The 14001-nt window shown below is 41.1% G+C and overlaps 1 protein-coding gene across 1 annotated transcript; it reads right to left on the bottom strand.

The window, feature by feature from the left end:
* Positions 1 to 483: 483 nt before the first annotated feature.
* marcksl1b (MARCKS-like 1b) lies at positions 484 to 3079 on the bottom strand. Its single transcript, XM_017708669.2, has 2 exons — positions 2784 to 3079; positions 484 to 1830 (listed from the first exon to the last, which is right to left on the bottom strand). The coding sequence occupies exons 1-2, from the start codon at positions 2862 to 2864 to the stop codon at positions 1276 to 1278; spliced, it is 636 nt and encodes a 211-aa protein (XP_017564158.1). The 5' UTR covers positions 2865 to 3079; the 3' UTR covers positions 484 to 1275.
* Between the last annotated feature and the right edge of the window lie 10922 nt (positions 3080 to 14001).

The raw sequence follows: 14001 nt of genomic DNA, 5'->3' as shown, positions 1-14001 counted from the left end.
GGCCTTTATGATCAACAGGGCCTTACTGGTTATGGTTTCTTTGGCTATTGCAGAAGTCTCAAAGGCCTATAAAACGTCTAATGAATCAATCTTGCTTGGATAGGTTAGATTCTTGGCCTCTGTTGTTATGTTACAGCTGGTTTATCATTACTTGTGACTGTAATCTGCATTTGGCATTTAACACTGTGATATACGACCACTGTGGGCCTGTTACATTACCTACAGGGATGCCCACAAATAAACATGTCGGAAAGAAGTCACACAGGTGTGACGCAAGTTATTGCCTATACCAACCGTATGAAGTTTTCCTTTTTGCTCTGGTTTTAGGGTTTATACTGCGTTCATAACTCTGTACGTGTGCCGTTTAAATCTCCACACTTCACTGCTCCCTCATGACTGAACTCCACGTCCATTTTGTGCTCAATATCTCTGCTAAAGTTTGTCATCCCAGCCTATCATGAAGGAGAAGGACACATCACAGCCTTCATTAGGTAACCAACATTTATTTACCATTATCAACTTTACAATAAAACCAGTAACATCTTTTAACATTAGCAAAATAAAGAACAAAATCAGTCAAATGTATTTACAGAGACAAAAAGCAGATCAAGGCTCACATTTAACACATAACAACTCTGCTTTCTTTTAAAACTTCAAATGTGAACATAGCAAGCTCAAATGTGTTTTTTTTCTCTTTTTTTTAAGCCAAGATGAAAATTAAAATGCGATTTCAAACAAACAAGACAAAGCCTTCTGATATTTAAAATGGTTCTCTATACACCACAAAATACTTAAATTTGGGTTAAAATATAGGAATGTAGAAAGTTGGCAAGTCTTTTTTTCCGTTTTTTAACAGTCATTATTATGTGGTGATGTTTATCTTGCACTTCTGTTTTTTTTATATATTATAGCATCTTTGTGGTGATGGGTTTGAAAGATGCCTCTTCGTCTTTTTTCATCCCATCCTCGAACTCTCTTCTCTCTCATTCTGTCTTGCTCCAGTGTTGACGTCCCGGTTCCAAGCCTAAATTCAGAGTCCCGGATCTTTGAGCCATTATTAGGGAAGTGAACTAGTGAATCTAGTCTGTCATTTCATATTAATCTTGAAGAAAGTGGCACGAGGAGTCTCTCTTTTTTTCTTTTTTTTCACATACATGTGTATATATACATATACATATATCCATGTATATATACATATGTATACATATACACATATATATAAATATATATATTTTTTTCTTGAAAAACAGTTCACAAAGTCCTTGTGAAGTACAATCACTCCTTCTGTTCGGATGGTGCGGGTGTGGAGTTGGTCTCCTCTGTGGGTTTCGTGGGCTCAGCAGCAGGTGCGGCGGCAGCAGCGGCCTCTTCCTTGGGGGCGGCGGCTTCCTCTGCCTTGGCCGGGGCTTCCTCGGCCTTGGGGGTCTCAGCCGGGGCGGGGGTCTCCTCAGCCTTGGCCTCATCCTTCTTCTCCTCGGCGGGCGCGGCGGCCGCTGCAGCTCCGTTCTCCTCTGCCTTCTCCTCCGTGGCCTCCTCGGCCTTGGTCTCCTCCTTCACCTCGGCGCTCTTCTTGCTCTTCTTCAGCGACAAGCCCTTGAATTTGAAGGAGTTCTTCAGGGAGAACTTCTTCTTCTTCTTCTTGGGGGTCTCCTTGGTGGCCTCGCCCTCAGGCTTGGCGGCATCTCCCTCGGCGGCTGGCGCGGGCTCGATGGCATCTCCAGCCCCGGCCTCGGCCTCCTTGGCCGCCTCAGCCGAGCCGTTGGTGGTGGCAGCTGATTCTCCCTCCGCCTTGGCGGAGACGTCGCCGTTGGTTTTGACGTGGCCGTTCTCCTGGAGAGGGAAAACAAACATGGATTATATTTAGAGGTGTGGGTATATATGACTTTTTTTCCTGAATAGAAATAAATCCAACCTATTTCTAGGATTTGGAGGGGAAAAGGGTCATCTTTATTCCTCTGGTCGTCGACGACCACATTGGCTGACCAATCACGTACACAATGCAAGTCTTGGAGGTGACGCCTTGCAGTACCGCTGCCCGCCGACAAGGGGCGACAAAACAACACGAAACAGCCAAAACTGGTCGAGACGGCGGCTTTCAGACAAAAGACTGAATCGGATCGATGCGCGGTGCGTTTTCACTGCGCTTCGCTCCCGTTCGACGTCCTCGTCGACGACCAGTTAGCCATAAAAAGCAGAAAAAACGAGCACAGCGCTCGTGGACGACAAACGAAACCCAGCAGGACCCCCTGTTGAGTAAAAACATCGGCAGTTTTATTCATCACATGTGCGGTTGTGATGGATTTACTACTGAGTCTGGTGTCTAGACCTGAACGCGCGCGCGTCTGCAACACGGAGCCTGGAGGAATTTAAGCCTCGATTAACGTCATTCGACGTTTTAATAGTAAAAAAACGTAAACGCGACTCTCAGCTCAAAAATGATCCTAAAAATTAATTTCGACTGCGTTAGAAAAACAGACAGTGCCGCTAATGAGAGCCCGGAGCATCCTCCCACGCGCTCGTGAACGCGCGCGCACTCAACGTCTTTATAACGAACCGATCACAATTAAACCACCATGCATGAGACTAAATGCCCCGTGCGCGAGATTAAATGCCCTTGCACGGTGCAACGGGTGGGTGGGACGGCGGAGATTTGACTCTCCCGCGTGCGGAGAGGGGGGGGGAGCGCGCGCTGAGCACCCGAAATGCGCCCGGAGGAATGAGAACCGCCTTTTCTCCACATAAAAACCAGCATGGAAAAAACCAAAGCGCCCCGAAAAACCTACCTGTCCGTTCGTCTTGGCGGCGGACGCCTCGGCGGCTTTGCCCTCCACGGCCACTCCTCCCTTAGAAGCTTGGGATCCCATCTTCGCTCGGGCTGTGTGCGTCTCAAAGCAAGTGAAACCGAATCAGGGCAGTGAGCAGTAAATCCAATGCCGCGGGCTTGCTGTGCATCCAAAGGTGCGAGGTTTTCTCAGTTTTTTCTCAGTGTTTTTCTTCTGTAAACCTCTCTCTCTCCCTCCGCGTCCTCCTCCACCCGTTCACTCCGAGTGCTGCTCCACTACTAACAACACCAGTTGAACGGCGCTTCAAGAAAACCCCGGGCTCCGCCCACAGGCGTGGCCCCCGTCGCTGCAGCCAATCAGAGGTGAGGCCCCCCGCCCTCCAGCAGACCCCCGCTGAGTCCCTCCTCTGCGCTCGTTATGGGGTTATGTTGGGAAGAAAATGGCATCAAACCTGGAGATCCAGTGGGAAGAGCTGGACCTGTTGAGCTGTGCTGAAGTTGTTGGGACACTTTGGTAGTAAAATAGGAAAGTCCAGTCAGAGAGGACCCGGTCTCCAATGACTTAATACCTCAAAATATGAACTTACTGGGTCCGAATAACGACTTATTTTCTCAAAATGTGAACTTGCTATGTCAAAAATGCTGACTTATTTTCTCAAACTTACACGTTGACTTACTATATCAAAACAATGACTTACTATGTCAGAATCATTACTAATTTTCTGAGAAAATGAACTTGCTATTATAAAATAATGACTTATTTACTCAAAATATTGACTTACAGTGTCAAAATAATGACTTATTTTCTTAGAATACTAACTTACTATGTCAAAGTGATGATTTATTTTCTTACAATATTGAATGTATTGAAATCATGCCTTATTACATAAAAATAACGACTTATTATACCAAAATAATGTCTTAGGATCTCGAAAAGTAAAAAAAAAAAAACATTATTTCAACCTAAAATCTCAAAACCATGAAGAAAAGTCATGATTTCTAGAACATATGTCAATATTTTCAGACAATTAGTCACTATTGCGAAATACTGCATCAATATATTAACGTAGGGGATTTTTCTCCTCTACCTGACAGGAATGGGTGTCCAGACATATCAGATTATAGAGAATAAATGAAGTACTACATGTATATATCCAGAAAATAATGTATATATGGAGGTGTACAGTTGTGTTGAGCCATGTTAAAGGTTTTGGAACAGTCTAGTGGAAATATTAGACTACAAAACACAAACAAAGAAGTTTTTGAACTTAGGTGTGAACTGTTTGGATGATTTCACTTTCAGTTTTCCATGGCTTACGTCCATACAGGACCGTAAACACGCAGGGGTTATCAGTCCTTATCCTGGGGGGCTGGAGTGCAGGAGTATTTTTGGTAATTTCCCTGCTCTGACACGCCCACTACTCCTGGTGTTCATGAATCAAGTCAGCCTGAGCTGGGAAATCACCAAACTGTCCTGGTGTCCTTACAGGGCATGACTGCTGTATTATGTGTATATTAGAGTGGCCTACAAATGTGTGTACACATAAATGTCCTTTACTATAAATGCTGGTAACTTCAGCTACACTTGTGAACTGGGCGAATGATAATCTATCCAAACATCCAAAATAGCCTCTCCAGTATGTACTTATTATAAAAAATAAGCCTTAAGACAGGCAAGTCAAACTGGGGACCTTCTGGGCTAAATTGCAGTGGAGAAGGGCTTGCGAATTAGCTGATGAGCTGAACCTGGCATGTTTAATTAGGCAGTATGGTGCTAAAGTCTGCAGTGTTTTGGCCCAGGAGGACTGGATCCTGACACATGGGCCTTAAGATCTATAAGCCGAGGATTTGAATGGGTTAAATTAAGCTTCAGTATCAAATGCAGGCAAAATTGTAAAAGTAAACTGGTCAGATTGTGTCTTTGCTGAGCATTGAGAAGTTTTGATGCTGTTCATGGGTCTTGACTCAGGCTCTCTCTCTCTATCTGTCCCGTCTCCTTGGCCCTGCCAAATGACATAAAGTCTCTACTGTCTGTGGCGGAAGGAGGAATGCGAGGCATGCATTTTTTCTCGTTCTTTTTTTTTTACCTCATTTGCGTCTTGCCTCTTTCTCAGAATGGTTGCAATGCAATGGGGTTAGAATGCTTTTTTGTGTGTGTCAGATGAGGGAATGTCATGAATAAACTCATGTATTGAAACAGTCACTTCTTTTTTCCTTAGGGAGAGAGAGAAGGGGGGTGAGAGTTGGGGGTCGAGTGTGAAAGAGGTGGGGGGGTGGGGGGGGGGTGGAGTCTCCTAGTGCCCGGAGCTTTTGTGATGTGGTTTATTTTCTTGATGACGGGTCAGGACACATCATCTCAATCTGTATGCTTCAGACAACCCCCCCCCAACAAATCAGCTGGTGTGAAAGGGCCTCATTGTCACGAGATCAGTCGGAGAGTCGGGGTGAAAGCAAATAGCTGCGGTCCTCCACGGAGGAGCCTGCATTTCACACGTTTTCTGGAGTGTCAGAGAGTCTTCATTGTGTTGGTGTTTAATGTCCCTGCGGAGCGGCCTTATCAGAGGGGAGATAAATGCGACCTCAGGCATGAATGTGAATGGGCATGTTGATGGGCCTCTGATGGCACGGGAGGAGGAGTGGGCAGAGGAGCTGAGAACTGCTATCACACACCTTATCACACACCTTTTCCCCATCACCACTGTTAAAGCCACGGCAGGGAGGGGGACAGGAGGGCGGAGGAGCTATACATGAGCGTTTAGACAGAGAGACAATAGACTCATCAGCATTTTATACCAGAAGCACTGAAGAATCAATATGTGAAAAAATCTGGTTCCCTGGTCAAGAGGCCCTTCGTGAATACTTCCCACTCACATTTGTCCCCTTCATGACTGATTGGGCCTCCAAGAAGACAGGAGGATAGAAAAGCACTTTAATTGCATATATTGAGTTATTTTTATTACCTTATTATTGTCTTAATCATTAACAGTACTAGGGCTGTAGCAATAGACCATATTGTATTAAGCATCACAGTCTATTGCAATGTAGCTAACATCGTAACATGTTGCAACTGGCTGCTGCATTAGTTTGGGACACTATAAAGCACAGCATTTGTTTCAGATCTTCCATGTTTGTAATGTTGAATGCTCTAAAAATCAAAAATGGAAACGTTACCATTTAAATAGAGTAAATTGAAACACCTTTTCAGCCACTACTTGTTTTTACTCTATCAAATCAAGCAACAACAAATGTCCCAATGGATCAACTGCAGGCCACTCTTTGGGCAGTCCAGCCTGTCCAGAGCACATGAGCTGCAGTTCATGATTGATTTTAGTAGTAATAATGAACGTAGATGATGTTAGATGATGACCACATTGGCGCTAGTACACTGCTTGTTTGTGTTTGCTTCCAGTCAGCTCTGCAGAGCCATTTCAACTTTTACCTTTTTAAACTCAGCCTCAACCCCATAAAGTTCATGTGCAGGAGGTTTTGTTGCTCAAGAGAGCCTGGTTGAAAGAAGAGCGCCCTAGATATCAGGACGAGTGCAGGGGGAGGACAAACAGAAGAAGTGAGTGGGCCACTACCCTCGCTGTTTTTGTTTGTTTCTTTGTGTTTTTTGGATTGTTTCTAACTCTTAACAGCATTTCTCCATCTTGCCCTCTCTCTGGCTCTGGCCCAGGGGCAGTGAACTGGTTTCAGCGATGCTCTACGTGGGGCATCTTATCTCTCGCCTTTTTTTTTCATCCCCAATGAGAGTCAATGGCTCTTTTTGTTTGCCTGCCCAGATTTCATGCCTGAACACAGAGTGAGATTTATATCCTGAAAAGGCCCTATTGTTCTCTCTCCAGAAAGCCGACTGATGAGCATCACAAGCTGGGGTGAGGGGAGGCTAGCAGAGTGTGTGTGTGTGTGTGTGTGTGTGACAGAGAGAGAGAGTGAGAGAGAGAGAGGAAGATGGGTAATTTCAACTTTATATTGCAATATTAGTTAACCCCCCAATTCTCATGTGTGTTCAAAAATACATCATTACTGAGTAGCTTATCAAACTGCAGTGGAACATCTCAGCACATCAAGCTGTGCTGCTGCTCTATTTTTTAATGCACTTTTCATTTAAAATCAAATGATGAGGCTCAAAAGTCAGTTTGTTGATGGTGGTTAATGATAGCTACTTTGTGGTGAATAAACCTTTCTTAAAAAAACACTTTTTAAACATAAATAATCATTCATTGCATTCCTGCAGCCAATCAGGGGTGAGGCCCCTCGGTTGTACTACTTCACTATGTCTGTATATATCATATTATTTATTACATTTAAATATAATGCATTCATAAATAGCATTTACAGTGCTTTAACTATTTGTATGTCACTAAGTAGATGGTTAATATTTCAAATGGACACTTATATGATGATTAAATATCATGAATAAACTCCAAGATAATGGTTAAGTAGGCATTCATAAGGGCCTTTTATTATAGTGTTACTGCAGATTCCTTTCCTCTCTAATGTACTATAGTAGAAGTAAATGTATCAGTTGAAAATAGCAACGAGCACATCTATCAAAACTAGGATTTGGGTTACATGTTGAGTACCATGCTGTATTTCACTGCTGACGGAACAAAAGCTTGTATCCCAATTTTTGTCGTTTTTCAGTTTTGGGCTTAATTTGAAAGTATCTGTTGCACTTTACATTGTGTATAAATTTCATGATGAATGGACCAAAAGAAATTACCTAAAATGACTTGGAAAAAAGTCTGGTTCCATTGACCTACATTAAAAGCAAAGTATGTTTTTTCCTTCTCTTGTAAAGTTACCATTTTGGAGATATGAGGTTTTCTTCCAACAACAGGGAATACATTGTGTATGTTGAGTTGAATGCTATATGTCCATTTGTAACAATTGAGGATATATTGAGTTTTAAAATGAATATCAACTGATGTAAAACGAAAAATACGTTAATTCCTCTAATAGGTGGATACTAATCATAATATTAATATTTTCTATATATTTAAAGCTCTTAAAACAGCTTGCATTATGAAATTAGGACACTGTGAATAAGAAAATTCTTTAAAGCAGTCTACAAACCATTTTGAAACAAAACCCTTCAACTGCAAATAATTAGGAGGAAGCTGTAAAAATAACTAAATTAAATGGATATTTGGACAAAAGTGTCAAGAATGAAGAACACAGACTGTAGATTGTACTGCAAAGACTAATTCTGCTATAATGAATACTCACAATGCCATAATATAATTCAAATGTGACAATCACATCTCAAGGCAGCTAACTAGACAGAAAATTCCTATAAATAGCTAATTACAGAAGGGAGAGGAAGATTAGGATGATTCTGAGAGACGGGGGCCCACAAAGGTTTTCTCATGTGACTATAGGCTTACTGGAATATTCTGAATTCAAACGCTTAAATGAAAAATGAGAGTTTAGTTTTTAATTCAAATGAAGATGCCACCAAAAATGCAAATCAGGCTTTTAGGAAAATCGAATGTCATGCTGAAAATGTATGAGTTCCCTCATAAATCAACAGTGCTCTGTTTCTGTGCTCTCTCGACCACAGAAATGGAAAAGTTAGCCTGAAGGTGAAACAGAAAGTGGCTCGGTCTTCACTATGGATGCTAAAAGACAATATTTCAGCCAGTATGAATTCAAACCAGAATATCTTCATTATTCTGTCATTGAATTTAATGATCTATAGCTGGATAAAGTATCTATCCTATCTATAATGTATCTATCTTGTAGTAGCCAAAAAATAGTTCCATTATTGAGTTTTGCTTTCAAAGCCCAAATGCATTGCTGGTGAGAAGCATTTCAAAACATTTCAGCCAGTTGAATGCAGTATGTAGATACATCACTTATTCCTGTTCACAGCTTGCTGTGTGCAAAGGAAGCTGAGAAATTCTGAAGCCATATTAAAATAATAAGAGTAGGGTTATGAAAATATTGGTATGAAATGAAGCAAGAGATCCAAAATTCCTACTCCTGCCCCTAATTACGGGATCTTATTTATCCCAGAATGATTTCCTGTTGTTGCCAAAATACATGGACTTGAATTGATTTTGTTGAATAAAATATCTAAAAGTAACTTTTATCTAGTTTAAAGTATTTAGTTCTGCATTGTTTTCATTCTATTAAAATAGTACAACTTATTCATATGAAAAGTGGTTTTGAACTACTTTTGATAGTTAGTACTAATGTAACAGCATAATTTATAGTAGCAATAAGTCTTCAGATTAAAAACTGATACACACACACACACACACACACACACACACAGACACACACACACACACACACACACACACACACACACACACACACACACACACACACACACACACACACACACACACACACGCACACTAAGCCGCTTATTCTTCTTGGTCACGTGTAAGCTGAAGCCTATCCCAGCAGTCATTGGACGGAAGGCAGGCCACATCATGGACAGGTCACCAGTCCATCACAGGGCGACTGAATAATAATAATAAAGTTAAATAATAAACTTATTTAAATCAACATCAGGATTTTTCCCTTCTCTTCCGTAGAAGCAAACACTTCCTTATAACCTTTCAGCACAAAGTGTGAAGCAATCATTAGAAAATTCCCAAGAACTTAAGTTGGGACTTTATACAGCGGCTGTTTGTGTAGATGTGTTTATAGTTATCGCTCCATGTGTTTCCTCTTTTTTGGTCAAAGTGGTCTTTTTTCTTCTAAAGATGCCGTCCAGCTTTACTCCAAACCTGAATGGAGGCCACATCTCCAATTTGTGAGCTGCTATTGATCAGTCAGGAAAACCAAAAACCTTAGAGACAATGTGAGCATATGGCTCGGCCTCCTCTGCCAGATGTCCAAGTTGGACAGAGATGAAGGAGAAAAAAAAATCTTGACTTTAGCTTTGAGCTTTAGTGAGGAGCTGCTAGGGTCAAAAGGTCACAGGCTGGACACTTCAACCCCGCCCCCCCAAAGTGAGCATGAGTGGTGGTTTGGGGGAGATGGACGGACAGTTGTTGTTTTAAATGCTGCCCCACCCCCTCCCAATCTTTTCCTGCACCCCTCAGACCCTCCAGGCCTTAACCCAGATCTGCTTCTTGAAAACATCGTCCATCATTTCCAGCTGAAAAGAAGCTGTATTAACTTTTTAAACCATAGGATTATTATTCAGCCATTAATCTCAAGATTTATCATTTCATTGTTTGGAAACTACTAAGAAACTGATAGTTATATCGTTGAATTCTTAAAGATAAATTGTTTTAAACGGTTCTTGTCTTACATGTACATCTTTAACTAGGATAGAATCTTTATGTTGATGTTTATTAAAGTTTTAAAAGGTTTTTCACAGTTTCATACCTTGTTTACAAAAATAGTTCTTTAGGGAACTAAAAGTGTTTTTTTTTTTACTTCAAAGAACCCCTTGTGGCAAATTTAAAGGGGATTTTTTTAAAATTCTGCATATTTAAATGTTCAGGATGTAAACAAAGTCATTCAAAGTGGTTTGATGTGAAATGTTCCATGTGGTGGTGATAGGAACCAGATACCTGAAACCTAAAAATGCCTTTAAAAGCTCCCTCACTAAAATTTATTGCACAAAATGGACATCAACATGCTGTTTCATGCCTGAAACATTGTTTTACAGCAGTTCTGTGGTAAGATTTTGGCTTAAAACATATAATTTTTAAAAATACATTCATGAAAAAAGGTACATGCAGAGAGGGAAAAATTGTTCCCAAACAAAACCTCTATTTTGGGGTTTAGGCCTATTTTACCATAATAAGCATTACAAGAAAACATTTATAGATTTGTTGATTATTTTGTGTACTAAATAAATTGGGTATATTTGTATTGTAGACCCACTGGAGACTCCTTGTACCTAATGTGAAAGAAGCCTGAGTCGGTAAGTTTCTCGGCAATGAACTATCACAATCAAACCAATCCGAATGACTTTATTTTCACCTCATTCTGCAGAAATTTAGAAAAATACAGACAAATTCCCCATTCGGAAAGTATGGGTGACAGTGCATGGTTCCTCAAGGTTTAGCCACACAAACATTTCCAAAAAGGACTTTAATCCACTGAACTGTGAATCCTTGGTTCACTTCAGGTTGTGCTTTTACTGTGCATATTGCGCCTGTGTGGAGAAATGCCTTACGCAAATGACCTTTTAGCTGGAATTCACCTGCAATCCCCAGCAGGACAGGAATGGCAGCCTCACCTCCTAATGCAGACCCTGACTGTGCGCTTGCCATCCCTTTTGAGAAGTGTGACAGCGCAAGGTGCTTTCCTCAGCGAGGATTCTACAGGAAATCCCAAAGCAGAGTTCATTATCATATCATTTACTCTAATGTGTTACTCATGCAGGGCTGTGGCTTTCACTTTCACTTCGTCACTTCACTCTCTTCTGCTTTTGCTTTCCTTTTTTTTTTAAACTTCTTCCATGGCAAGCTGTGGCAGCAAGTATTGGGGGAAATCCCAAGAGGAAGGTCAGAGAGATTCCATTAGAAATGCCAGCTAGCCACTACAGTCTGGAACGTACGCGGGTATTTCCTAATCCCAGCAAATGCGCAACTATTCCACGAGGGTGAGCTACTAAACGGTTTTCACCTAATTTCACCAATCATCATGACCCAACCACACCTAAGCAAGTCAGCTGTTTACATCACAAAACAAGAGGTGGATTTATTTGCCCTCTGTATTCTATTATCTGCCACCTAACCCTCATTCAACAACAGCTAATGAGCCACACAATGGCCCTCATGCCAGCTCAACTGTGGGGCCTCAGTTTTCTCCAAATGAGAAAAATGGTTTGTTTACTGCAAGGAGAGATATTGTGAATTCAATTAGGACAACCACTCAAGATGCCTGGACATGGAGAGCAGATGCCTCGCTCAATCCCTATTTTTTCTCATCCACCCAGTCTCTTCAACTCATGCACCTCACTGCTACATGTCTGCACATAGCCGCGCACATGAATCAGAAGCAGAACCGACTCAGATTCAGATTCAGTTTTATTTGAGCAGGTATTTTACATATACAAGCAATTTTCTTAGTAAACTGTTAGAAATAAAGGTTCTGTGCAGGTACATTTTCATTCATCAAGGTACAAACAATGTAAATGTACCTTCACAGGTACAACAGTGGTTTTAAGGTCCAATTATTTACCTTACCTTAAAAACTCTAAAGTTAATGGGTGAAAAGTACACATTTGTTCCTTTTCATAACCCAGTGTTTTAAAACAGAGCAATAAAATAAAAGCCTGGAGATGAGACGGGGTGCGTGGAGTCAATACACCTTCAAAATATAACTTCAATGGAACATTGTTATATTTCCTAACTAAAGGAACTGAAGATGTACCCTTGAGGGAACCACCACAGAGAAAACTTAGTCATTTATTTTTATTTTTGAGAGTGCACATCAAACTCTTCTAAAAAAAAAAAAAAAACAAAAACTAAGAACTGTTGGAAGTTCATGATGTAGACCTCTTAAAATACATTATTTATTATACAGCAGGGGTGTCAAACTCAACCACTAAAAGGGCTCAGTAAATCAGTGGGCCAAATAACGCCTATGTTTTTATGTCATCTTTAATTAGTATTGTGCTATAACCCAAACTGGCCACTGTTTATTCAGAATATGCAAACAAGCATATTAGTAGAAAAACAGTAGAATAAAGACACTTGTAATAAACCTTGAAATATTATATAAATACTTGAAATACTCACAATTTAAATGTCCTCCCCAGGAACTCAGGTCCTTTAAACCTACCTATTTACTTAAACTTAAGACACCTGGCACCCTTTCTTCGCTGCATGTTCATTAATACTTGGGCTCAATTCCTGAGCTGCTGAGCTGACGAAGCATTTATGTTGGTTGAACTGCAGCTGAAATACAGCTTGTGTATTTGCTGATATGACTGGTGTGGAATTGAATAGAATTGTGTAGAACTGAAGTGCAACTGTTGTCCCACAGATTGTAGTTGGGGTAGAAGAGTCAGAGCACACATTGCGTTGCAGTGCATGCTGGGCACTGTAGTGCAGCACGTTGTGGAAAAGCTCAGGCTGAAGGAGGCAGGGCTTTGCCCTTTTCTGTCTTTCTCACATAGGGCTGAATGTACATGTGTGCTATGAATAGTGGCAAGCTGTAGATTCGTGGGATTGGTGAAGCAGGAGGTAATGTGCACAGCAGCTAGTGTGTGAGCCACTGGCATTTGATGGATACCAGAATAAATGACCAGCACCCTGGTACATTTACCTTTATGTATAGCAGATGTTCTAATATAGAGTAATTTACAATAGAAGATAACATTATAAGTCAGTCATAGGGACCTTTTAGAGCTGTAGGAATGCAGAAAGGTTAATATCTTCAATTTTTCAATCACTGTGTGTTACTCCATGCCATCCAATGCTATGTGTTACCAGTATGCCATCCAACCACTGTATATTACTACTATAACACCCAACTTATGTATATTATCCCTATATGCTATCCACCCACTTGCCATTGGTAATCTACATCCTCTTCATCTTCATCCACATCCTCCATGTTTCTCAGCTTCATCCTGTCTGTTTCCTCTTCTTCCACTTCTGTTCCTTTCCTCCTTTTCCTTTTTTCCCTCTCACCCACCTACCTAGCATGGGTTTTGGGAGCGAAGAAGGCATGAGGATGGGACTGTGTGGTGGGGGGACTGCTGAATGTGCTCACATGTATGAAAGGATGAAAGAAGAAGTGATATTTTTACCTTCAGCGTAGGCACAGCAGCCTCTCCACATGCATGCACAGCACACACATACGCGCACACACACACACACATACGCTCACACACAGATGCTCGTGACTGTGTGAGGAAGTGAGAGCCATCTTAGGAAACGTCCTCGTTGAGAGAACACATCGGATCCCATATGCACTTCATATGTACCCTTTACAGCTTCCTGAGAGTTCACTTGGAACCTTTAAAGGGACGATCCAGTCAAAATGAAAATTCAGCCATTGCTACATCTGTTGTAAACATGTTTACCTGAATCTTACAGCAGTGCTGTGGCTGTATCTAGAGTGAAATTTTCTGCTTTAAAACCTAGAAAAAAACTGATGTATTTTGATGTTGGAATAACTAAACTACACCTGCTTTGGGGTGGATTTTTGGAGAATATTAAATTTTTTGTTTTCATTTTTTTTAATGCTGAAGAAAGCCAGAAAGCTAACATTATTCCTAGAAAGCTGCT

Source organism: Pygocentrus nattereri, chromosome 27 (genome assembly GCF_015220715.1).
Source record: "Pygocentrus nattereri isolate fPygNat1 chromosome 27, fPygNat1.pri, whole genome shotgun sequence".
In the NCBI taxonomy this organism is placed as follows: domain Eukaryota; kingdom Metazoa; phylum Chordata; class Actinopteri; order Characiformes; family Serrasalmidae; genus Pygocentrus; species Pygocentrus nattereri.
Note: the sequence above shows the minus strand (reverse complement) of the source record. Positions and strands in the feature narration are given on the sequence as shown.